The following is an 11,243-nucleotide window of genomic DNA, read 5'->3' as shown; positions in this document are numbered from 1 at the left end:
GTGTCGTGTCTTATCTTTTATGAGGGAATAAGGGGAAAATACCAGAACAGTTATTATAGAGGCTTTACCGAGCCTGAGCCTTGCCTTCTTATTTTTAAAGACACTGTCCCCTTCCAAAACACACACACACACACACGTAAACAGTGGTGATCTCACAGCTGTAACCCTCCTTAGATTTGTGGGTCCAGACTCACTGCTTGGAAGACCAACGCTGAAGAACTTACCAGTTTAGGTTCTTCATACATTTCTGTATTCTTGCCGAGGGACCTGTGAGGTAGAGGCACTGAAGACGAGATCCCATGCAGAGTTTTACCCAGGCTTTGAACTTTTTCATCTGCTGCCGACTGGCCATGAGAAGGCAAGTCCTCTCTTCCTGGGGACGGGTACCTCGAAGGTGGCTCTGAATAGCTCTGGGACAACATCTTCTTCAGGGATAAGTATCTGGCTGTAGAGACATCCCTGCTTGGAGACAAATGTCTCACAGGAGATACGCCTCTCTCTGGCGGGAGGTACATTCGCGATGACAGCTCTCTTTTCAGAGATATGTACCTGCTGGGCGAGAGCTCGAGTCTCGGGGACAGACTACGGAGGGTAAACGCCTCTCTCCTCGGAGACATTCGGTGACCAGAGGACCTCCCCCTCGCTGGAGAGAAGCTCCTCAGAGAAGGTGTTTCTCCAGCTGTCGAAAACCTTTTCGGAGACATTTCGTTTTTGGATAACAGGTGCTTCCTAGCCAACATGGAACGGTTGTTGTTGCCACCACTGCCAAAGCCAGAGTCCTTGCTTGGAGACCCCTTCCTCCTCAGAGAGGTGTCTTTGGAGATTGACAAGTCCATCGCTAAGAGCATCTGTGGCCTTGTAACGGGTTCCTTCTCAGCAGAAGAAGCCACGGGTCCACTGGAGGTCAAAACCGGCCGGTGGAGTCTCAAGAAGCTGTGGCAGACGGCAACTTCAGTGCTGTCAGCCGACCATTTCGTTTCTGGCCCCGAGGAGGTGGTCTGGTGACGCTGAACAGCACGCTTGCTAGTGGAGACAACATCTTCCAAGATGGACAATGCTGTCCTGGTGCCTTTCTCCTGGGCGGAGTGAGAACCTCTTGGAGAATGTCCTGGGAGGGAGATGTTCTTCATTTCTGAAAGCTTCACTGGTGGCTCCTCTTGGCTTTCCTCCTCCTCCTCCTCTTCCTCCTCCTCTTCCTCGTCGTCATTGTCATCGTCAGACTCTCCCAAGTCTGAAAACTGGTGTTCTTCAAGTGGCTCAGATCCCTCCTGCCCTTCTGAATCTTGGAAGAGATCTTCACTGGTTCCTAAGGGGAATGGGGGGGTACTGCATTAGATCACACAGAATATAGCAAAATCACCCATCTGGAAAAAAATCTTGCATAAGTTCAAAAGTCCTCAAGATCGCTTCTTTGCCATTTGGTCAAATTTTGTTTTATAAAAGGCACCACAGCTGTATGAGAGTGTTTGGATTGAGCATAGAAACCGCTCTTTTATAGTGTGGCAACACCTAGACTTTGGAACTCCCTGCTTCTTGATATCAGGCAGGTACCTTCAACTGAGCCTTTCCAGCATCCACTAAAAACACTTTTATTTAGATAAGCCTATCTGGATATCTCGAATGCTGATGTGCATTTTAATCTGTTTTTAGTTTATTGCAGAGGATTACAATGGTACCTCGGGTTAAGTACTTAATTAATTCCGGAGGTCCGTTCTTAACCTGAAATTGTTCTTAACCTGAAGCACCACTAATGGGGCCTCCCGCTGCCGCCGCGCAGCCAGAGCATGATTTCTGTTCTCATCCTGAAGAAAAGTTCTTAACCTGAAGCAATATTTCTGGGTTAGCAGAGTCTGTAACCTGAAGCATATGTAACCTGAAGCGTATGTAACCCGAGGTACCACTGTATTGGCAATCCTCACAGAACTCTAGCCCAATGGTTGCCATTAATTTGATTTGAACTGATTTTATAATGAAATGATTTTAGAATGTTGTGTTATTTTACTGTTGTTAGCCGCTCTGAGCCCGGCTTCAGCTGGGGAGGGCAGGATATAAATAAAATCATCATTATTATTATTATTATTATTATTATTATTATTATTACTTTTTAATTCTTTTTGTAAACTGCTTTGCATTTTTATTTTTATTTTTACAATCAAGTAGTGTAAAAATTTTAGGAAATAAAAAAAAAACTAAATAACAGAATGGCTTGGAAGGCAGTGGGCTCCTTCCCTGGAAGCGTTTAAAGAGGCTGGACGGCAATCCATCAAAATGATTCAGCATTCTGGTTTGGCAGAGGGAAAAGAGAAACATGCTAGGAAGTCTTTCAGTGTGAGCCACTTGGAAACAAAAGAGAATGGCACAGGAACCCCACTGAGTTCTAAGCCGCTTGCATTCATAAAAATTAAAATAAAAAAGCGTAGTGCAGGAAAACTTCTCAGTGGATTCCCCCACCCACCCCATATTATGTTGTTATTCATTCGTTTTTCACTGACTGTCATGGATGCTTATTCATCTGGGTGACAGATGGATGATTTATGCTCCCATCATCATTACTCCGGGTGTTACTCTTCCACAGAGAGGCACTATTAGAATAACATTGAGCAAAGCTGCTGGGTGGGAATGGTTTCAGCTTTATCAGATAGAAGACGCTACAAGATGGGAGACAAGGGGGATATAAAATGGCCTTTTATGTACTACAAGAAACAGATTAAATGGACCAACATCTCATTTAAGAGTCTATAAACAAGCTTCCCATTGCAATTTCTTCAGCAGGCAGCAAAATAAAGGGAGCAGTGGTGCGATTTCCCCGGGTTGATTGGACAGCCTCGTTAGGCGCACTGTTGCGTTAGGGATGCAGGAGACATTTATGCAGGGCACATTTGAAAGTGAACTGAGGTCACACCTGCACCATACGTTTAAAGCCCTCTTTTGCCACCTTAACAGTCATGGAGAATCGTGGGAAATGTAGTTTGCCGAAGGTGCTGGCCTCACAGACTTGCCACTCCCAGCACCCTTAGCAAACTACAGTCCCCATGATTCTCCATGGCTGCAACAGTTGTATAAGGTAAACGTAAAGGGCCCCTGACCATTAGGTCCAGTCGTGGCCGACTCTGGGGTTGCGGTGCTCATCTCGCTTTATTGGCCGAGGGAGCCGGCGTACAGCTTCCGGGTCATGTGGCCAGCATGACTAAGCCGCTTCTGGTGAACCAGAGCAGCGCACGGAAATGCAGCTTACCTTCCCACCAGAGCTGTACCTATTTATCTACTTGCACTTTGACGTGCTTTCGAACTGCTAGGTTGGCAGGAGCAGGGACCGAGCAACGGGAGCTCACCCGTCGCGCGGATTTGAACCACCGACCTTCTGATCAGCAAGTTCTAGGCTCTGTGGTTTCACCCGCGTCCCTGCAACAGTTGTATAAGAGGGTTTAAAATGTACAGCACAAATGTGTCCTGACTTAATTTTCACTTCCTGGGTGACTTACACAGATCAGAATGTAGTTATTCTTTGGGTTTCATATCTGCCTAAATTTTGCAATATAGTTCCCGGCTTAAAAACATAGGACAGGGCATTTAAATATTGAATGTTTTAGGAGAAAACACACTTAGAAATATGTTCTTTATGATAAATTACATATTTGATGGTCACACCCTTTAAGACCTAAGTTCAATAGACTTTCTTTAAAGTCATGTTGTATGCAAATTTTCACATTACGAAAAGTAAGAGATTAGTGCAGAAAGGGATGCTCTGAATGAAGACAGGTAAGATTGACATGAAGGGGAAATAGATCGATCTGGCCAACTCTGTCCTCCCCCCCCCCATTTTTAAATTCCTTCTTCATGGGCAGCTCATCGGTACAAGCACGAGTGCCTTCCAGCCAAAAGTGGAAATGAGTTGAGTGTGCGAGTGAGTTGTAATTCTAAAATTACATGTCTTGTTGCATAAAGCGGCAAAGCCCAGACAGCTAAACACATTCCAGTGGACAGAGGGTGCAGCCAACATCAACAGACCAGGGAGGATTCCATTCTGAATACCAGCGGATTCCTGCCACAGACTTGAGATCAGCTCTCACGGTGGAGCTCTGCAGGTGCCTGTGGACTAAGAACGTCCCCTGGACAGGCTCTTTGGAAACAGGGAACGGGAGACCTCAGGCTGCTGCTTAGGGTTCACTCCAGCCACACCGCCCTTCGAAGTGCACAAGGCAGAATTGTGGTGGGGGCTCTGCAAAGTGTTAATCCCTGCCTTGTTTTAAAGAAAGCAGATGCCCTCATGCTCCCCTGAGCATGCCCCCCCCCTTTCGCAAGCAGAGCAAATGCCCTGTTGGCTCGAAGCCTCGAATAATTGCTGAGGTGGTGACACACTGCGCCACTTGCAATGTGTCACCATTAGCCGAGCGGGGATGTGGGAAACGATGGGAAGGACCAAGTCCTTGAGAGGAAGACCCACAAAATCTCTCCTGTGTCAGCAGGGCCGGATTTAGGTTTGATGAGGCCCTAAGCTACTGAAAGTAATGGGGCTCTTTATATGTCCTGCTGTCCTTTGTCAACAACAAATTGTCATTGTTTTTTTGTGTTGAATATATGAATATGAATATATGCTATATGGACCTAAAGCCATTTGCACATGTAGAATGTAGGCACCCTACATATAGAAATGAGCAAACCAGTGATATTTTAGGGAACAGGCTAGCGGCGGGGCCCATTACTTACAACATAGGAGCCTACACAACACAAAACACTGTTGCTGTATGTAGGCTTTATTTTATTTGTTTGTTATCTTATCTTTTGGAAATGTACATCCAGTTCTTTTTTCCTTTAATTTTTTTGGGGCCCCCAAGAGAGTAGGGCCCTAAGCTATGGCTTGTTTAGCTTACATGTAAATCTGGCACTGTGTGTCGTCGTCCGCATCCTACAGCTCTCCACCGCATAGAGCAGCATTTGCAGGTTTTCAACGCACCACTAACGTGACTAGGACCAAAAAGAAATGAGGACCAAACCGCAGCTGAAATCCATCTGTCGTGGATGCTTTAGTTTAGATTCCTGCATTGCCAGCATTGCCAGGGGGTCGGGCAAGATGGTCCTTGGGGTCCCTTCCAACTCTACTGTTTCTAAGATTCTGTGAAATGGGGGTGTGGCCGCTTGGTTTGCCATTCAGACTCAGAAAGAAGTCAGGCTAAGAGCAGCGAAGACTTTTCAAGGGGCTCTCAAAGCTAATCAGTTATTCTGAGTAAGTTAGCAGGCTCCGCAACTCCTCCAGCAATCTGACACTGCAGCAGATGTCCGCTGGCTGACACCGGCATGAATGCATCTCCCTTGTGACTGACACGATACTGGACTCAATCCTCCCCCCCCCCCCCGTTTTTTTTCTTTTGCACGTTCTTTCCTCCCTGGGGTAAAACTCTGGCAAAGCACCATCTATTCTGAATGTGGAACGTTTTCCTTTTTTCATGATGTAAAGCAGCAAAAGAGAGAGAGAGAAGGGGTAGAGGAAAGCCTGGATTTCAAAGAAGGAAAGCTGTACCGTGGCAAGCAAGCGAAAATCACAGTGTCTGCTGTCTTAAGGCTGTAAGTTCATAAAGTCACAGGACATATTCTGATGGGTCAGGCCAAAGGCCCAGTTCCAGTTCAGCATCTCACAGCCAGACAGATGCCCCAGTGAAGTCCACAAGCAGAGCAGACAGTAGCCCTCCCTCCCCACCTCAATGTTTTAGGACAAGTCTAGACAACGCCCCCCGCTGTGGGTTAAACCACAGAGCCTAGGGCTTGCTGATCAGAAGGTCGGCGGTTCGAATCTCCGCGACAGGGTGAGCTCCCTCCCGTTGCTCGGTCCCTGCTCCTGCCAACCTAGCAGTTCGAAAGCACATCAAAGTGCAAGTAGATAAATAGGTGGGAAGGTAAATGGCGTTTCCGTGCGCTGCTCTGGTTCGCCAGAAGCGGCTTAGTCATGCTGGCCACATGACCCGGAAGCTGTATGCCGGCTCCCTCGGCCAATAAAGCGAGATGAGCGCCGCAACCCCAGAGTCGGCCACGACTGGACCTAATGGTCAGGGGTCCCTTTACCTTTAGACAATGCCCCCAACATGGGAATTGGTGGTAGTTTCTTCAGTGGCGTAGCAAGGTCAGGTGGTACCCGGTGCGGGAAATTTCTTGTCACACACCAGCATTGAAATCTAGTTGTCATTGTCATTGCTGGGACTTGTTGAGCTTTTTTAAGGGGAGAGGTGGCCAAAATTGTTGAGCTTCTTCTGGGATTCCAGGGTTTGAGTCCACATTTGAGGGAGCTTCTGCTTCTCTCCTTCCCAGCCCCCTCTGCTCGTTTGCTTGCATGACTCCTTCCCATCCTCTCCCTGCCTGTCTGCCTCCTCCAGCAGCCTGGGAGTGCGGGGCTGTCAAAACGCTGCAGCTCCCCACCTGCCCCCAACGAGTCATGGGCAGGTGGTGTGCCAAAGGTCACCCACTCGGAGATGACACCCGGGGCACTCCACCCCCACCTCACCCACCTTGCTCCGCCCCTGGGTTTCTTTTGTGAACGTAAGAGCATAAGAACATTCAGCATAGCGACTTTTGAGCTCAGGTGTCATAAGGACGTAAAAAGACCCTGCTGAATCAGGCCAATGGCCCACCTACTCCAGCATCCTGTTCTCACAATGGCCTACTAGAAACTCGCAAGCGGGGTTCAAGCACCAGAGCACTCTCCCCTCCTGTGGTCTCCAGCAACTGGTATTCGGAAACACGACTGCCCCTAGCTGTGGAGGAAGAGCCCAGCCACTGTGGCTATTAGCCATGGATAACTTTCTTCCCCATGAACACCAGCCACCGGGGAGCAGGGGATCAAATCCAGAATGGGACTGCTCATGGGCACAGCCAGGATTTATGGGGGGGGCAGGTTTCATATTTAGGGGGCAGAACCTCAGTTAGTTAAGTATTTTTACTGATTTACTTCATTTGGGTGATAGCTGCCTCCCGCCTCCCCTGGCTATGCCCATGGGACTGCTACAATGCACAGGGAGATCTGTTTAACCCTTTCCCTCCTGCAGCAGTCCCAATGAGCCCCTCAGCTGCTTTTTGCATAAGAAAGCTCCAATAGCATGTGATAAAAACAGTAGCTTCTGGCGAAGTGGCGAGGTATTCTTTGCAGCTGCACTGCAGTGAGGAAATGCCCCCTCCCCATCTCGTGTGCCACAGTCCTAATCCTGTTACCACCACCACCGCAGCTGCTATTTAGCAGTGATGCAGAAACATCAACCAGCAACAATATCTCTTTCGTATGATGCCGTTTGGCCCAAAGTGATACCATCTACCTGGCAGGGCGGTGAAAAGGGAGTTCCCCAGGCTGCTTTCTGTGGAATGTTGGAAGCAGACAGATTTTATCGTGCAAATGCCACCTAGTTGGCGGACTACATGGCCCCATAGCTAGGTTAGTTGGGTCACTAGTGGGAGGCCATGCCCTCTGCCGCTCTGTGCTCAGTTCAGCTGCACAGGACAGTCATCCGGATAATGACTCTCTGAAGCTTATTTGTGGTACTTAGTGCAGGATGCCACAGTCTCCCTCAAAAATCCAGCTCTCCTAAACTCCACACTCATCGACACTGCCCAGTGTCAAAAGTGCCGGGGAGTAGGCAGGCAAATAACAACCACTTCAGAATGGGAAAAAAAGTATTTTCTGTGTTCAAATCCCTGCTCACTCCTGAAGTGCATTGGGTGACCTTGAGCCAGTCACAGTCTCTCAGCCGAACCTACTTGACAGGTTGTTCTGAGGACAACATGGAGAGGAAGAGGATGGTGTATGCTTTTTGGAGGAAAAGTGAGGTGTAAGAGCAATGAAATGAATAAATAAATAAATGACAGCACTCCCAAGTATGAAACTTCACCCCACCTCCATTTTAAAGTTAGACTGGCATCATCTTTCTTAGTTTTCATTGGACCATTAAAACTTGATTTGCTCTCTATGACCTTTGAATGATTTTAAATGTAAATCAATTCTGTTCCATCTGTTTGTCTGTGCCCCCGCCCCCATCTGTTGGTCATGAAATTGTTTTTCTCATGCGGTTCTGTGTGTGTGTGTGTGTGTGTGTGTGTGTGCAATGAGTACTATAGTTTTACATCTCATAAAATATATTGGATATATATATGTATTAGATATTGCAATGGATAAAAGTTATTGGTGGGTTTTAATCCAATTTTGAGTAGTTCCACATTTTTTTGCTATACCGTTGTATGACTGATGATGGCCTTTGGCTAAGCAATAAAGATTTGGATTCAATGTTGTTTTTAGGTTAAAGGTTTTTAAATTGTTACGTCACCTTGGGGTCCTTTGGGGGCTGAAAGACGACTCGTAAATAATTTTATAACAGGAACATTTATGTGTAACTCGGTCCTCTTGCTTGACTTCTTAATTTTATACCAGATTTCATCCCCAGAAAGTAACATGAGGTAGTAATAAATGTTCTAGTGGATGCTAGACTGGTTTATGCTGATCACTGGAAATGTAAGACGATACCTTTGAAACAAGTACAGCTGGGAAAATCGTAGGATACTCTTTTATTGGTTAAATGGATGGCATTCTGTAAATCTTCAGATGCACTCAAACACACAGTGAAATATGGAATGCAGCACATGTGCACATATGTGTGTTTCTGTATATCTGCTCACCAGATCCAGCCAAGTCACAAATCAAATTGGGCTAACCTGGGATTCGGTCAGACCAGGTTGAAGCAGCCCCAGATTGTCCCAGGTTGGATGAGTTCCACCTGGAGCAATCCAGGGCGGCCAATAGAGGGGGCAGGGGCAGTCTAACAGGAAGGGTAAGGAGAAGGCAGCTTCTATGTGGTCCCATCTGCACTAAATATTTAAAGCTGCATCATGCCACTTTAACCAGTCATGGCTTTCCCCCAAAGAATCCTGGGAAGAGAAATCTGTAAAGAGTGCTGAGAGTTCTTAGAAGACCTCTACTCCCCTCATAGATCTAAAATTCCCAGAGTGGCTCAACAACCCATCTCTCTTCCCAGGGAATTGTAACTCTGGGACGAAAACAAGAGACTCCTAACAACTCTTGGCAACTTTAACTAACTTCAGTTTCCTGAATTCTTTGGAGGAAGCCATGGCTGTTGAAAGTGGTATAATAGTGATTTAAATAGTGTCTCCTGCTCTCCCTCGCCCCTGACTACATATTTAATTTGGGTTTTAAGTGCTGGGTGACCTTGGGCCAGTTACTGTCTTTCAGCCTAAGCTGCCTCACAGGGTTGTTTGTGAGAATAAAATGGGAGAGGGGGAAGAAGTATAGGGGCCACCTTGAGCTCCTTGGAGGAACAGTGGGATAAAAATGTGATGATAAAAGAAATACAGTCATACCTCGGGTTACAGATGCTTCAAGTTGCATGTTTTTGGGTTGTGCCCACGCCGAACCCGGAAGTACCGGAATGGGTTACTTCCGGGTTTGGGCACTCACACATGCGCAGAAGCACCAAATCACGACCCGTGCGTGCGCAGTTGGGTTGCAAACGTGCCTCCAGCACGGATCATGTTCGCAACCCGATGAATTAATTTAAATCCAATTCTAACTGGCATCAGGAATGTGATATGTAGACAGTAAGAAATGAATGAATGAATCGGTATGAGCTTTACCTTCATCTGCTTCTTGCTCCACCAGCGAAGACACCAACACACCCATCTCCTGACATTTTTTGCTGTGGGCTTTTGACTTCATATGTTTAGTCAGATTCCCTGAAACAAAACAGAACATACACGTTTGTCAACACGGGCTTCCTTTCTGCATAGGAACCAGTGACATTCTCTGCATTATTTTGCCAGAACTGGAGGCAGGCGCCCACAAAACCACACATTATTCTCTCAGCGGGCTGAGCGTAAGGTTAGTCGTTTGCTTCCTTGGGAAGATTAAGGCACAACCTTCACAATGGGTAGCAGTCATGCAACGCAGAAAAGCAGGCAGGCACTTTGCTTTGCAATGTAGGAAAGGAATGCTGGTGGCCTGGCCCATCTTTCTCTCCAGATTTGCCAGAGCATAGACAGCAATCGCACACTGTCAAACAAAAGGCAAAGCCTCCTTGTGGAGATCAAGCAACAAATATGGCCATTCAGTAGCAGTTCAGTTGAGAACAGGAGGCCATAAGCAGAGCCCTGCTGGATCAGGCCCAAGGCCCATCTGGTCCAGAATTCTGTTTCCGCAGCGGCCAAAAGATGTCCCCACAAGCAGAACATGAGCGCAAACGATGCTCCCTCAGTAACTGGTACCAGAGGTAATTATGTAGACTTTATGACTAAGCACCATTGACAAGCTTATCCTCTATGAATTACCCTAATCCCTTTTTAAAGGTGACCATCATTACATTTCATGGTAGCAAATTCCATAGTTAGCTACGTGCTATGTCAAGTAGTATATTTATTTTTTTGGGGTGGGGGGAGAGAAAAATTCAGAGGGAAAATAAAGGCTCAAGAGTCAAGCAACAGAGCAGATATTAAGAAGGAAACAATCTCAGCTCAGATAGGCTACTCCACTTTTAATTTAAGACTCATGTTAGTATATACAAGTCTTATTTATGCCTGGCTTGTTCTTGCATCCTTGCACACTTTGCATCTTCTGTGCCTGCCCCCCTCCCAAGTTCTGACACAATGGCAAACCAGAGTTTGGTGGCATACCAGCTCAAGGTGCCAAGATGCCCTCAAGCAAGATGCCCTCAAGTGTTGCCCCCATTCCAAAAAGCCCTCATCCTTCTCACTACCACTGCTGTTGGCTGAATGCCTGTCAGGAGAAGGACTGGTGAAAAAGCAGAGGGCAGAGGTACTGCTACCCACCACTTCTCATCCACTCTGGGCCAGAGGGTACGTAAACAAATAGGTGACCACAAGAAGTAGGAGGAATCAGGATGATTCCTCTGTACCTTGAGCTATGGCCCTTCCCCAGATCGATGAATCTGCATGGCAGTTCTATTCTTCCTTTGAGGCTGTAGCACTGCTGTGGGTACTTACTGGTCATAATACAATTTGTGCGCAGCTAATACGCAGCTGCTCTAAGGCTTGGATTAGTCTCCAAAAGTGGGGAAGCCAGGCATCAGAATGTAAGAAGAGTCTTGGCGGATCAATATAAAAGTTGGTTCCATCTAGCCCAACCTTTTGTTGTTGTGGAGGACTGCAACCTCAATCTTGGTATGAAGATCAGCCCAGCAAGACACCACAACCCAAGGCTACCTTTGACAGCATGATTCAACCAAGAGAAACCTCATTTAATA

General features: G+C 46.9%; 1 protein-coding gene across 3 annotated transcripts in view; it reads right to left on the bottom strand.

The window, feature by feature from the left end:
• Positions 1-11,243, bottom strand: part of HIVEP3 (HIVEP zinc finger 3) — a 245,792-nt gene that overhangs the window by 6,054 nt on the left and 228,495 nt on the right. For all 3 annotated transcript variants that reach the window (XR_014158298.1, XM_081868619.1, XM_081868620.1), the window contains exons 8-9: positions 9,622-9,720; positions 225-1,306 (exon numbers count right to left, since the gene is read on the bottom strand). Coding sequence is in view for 2 of the 3 variants with exons in the window: in XM_081868619.1 (XP_081724745.1) it covers positions 225-1,306; positions 9,622-9,720 (1,181 nt within the window). In the remaining variant the exon portion in view is untranslated. The remainder of the gene's footprint in view (positions 1-224; positions 1,307-9,621; positions 9,721-11,243) is intronic.

Source organism: Podarcis erhardii, assembly GCF_964252035.2.
Source record: "Podarcis erhardii genome assembly, chromosome: 7".
Classification (NCBI taxonomy): Eukaryota; Metazoa; Chordata; class Lepidosauria; order Squamata; family Lacertidae; genus Podarcis; species Podarcis erhardii.
Note: the sequence above shows the minus strand (reverse complement) of the source record. Positions and strands in the feature narration are given on the sequence as shown.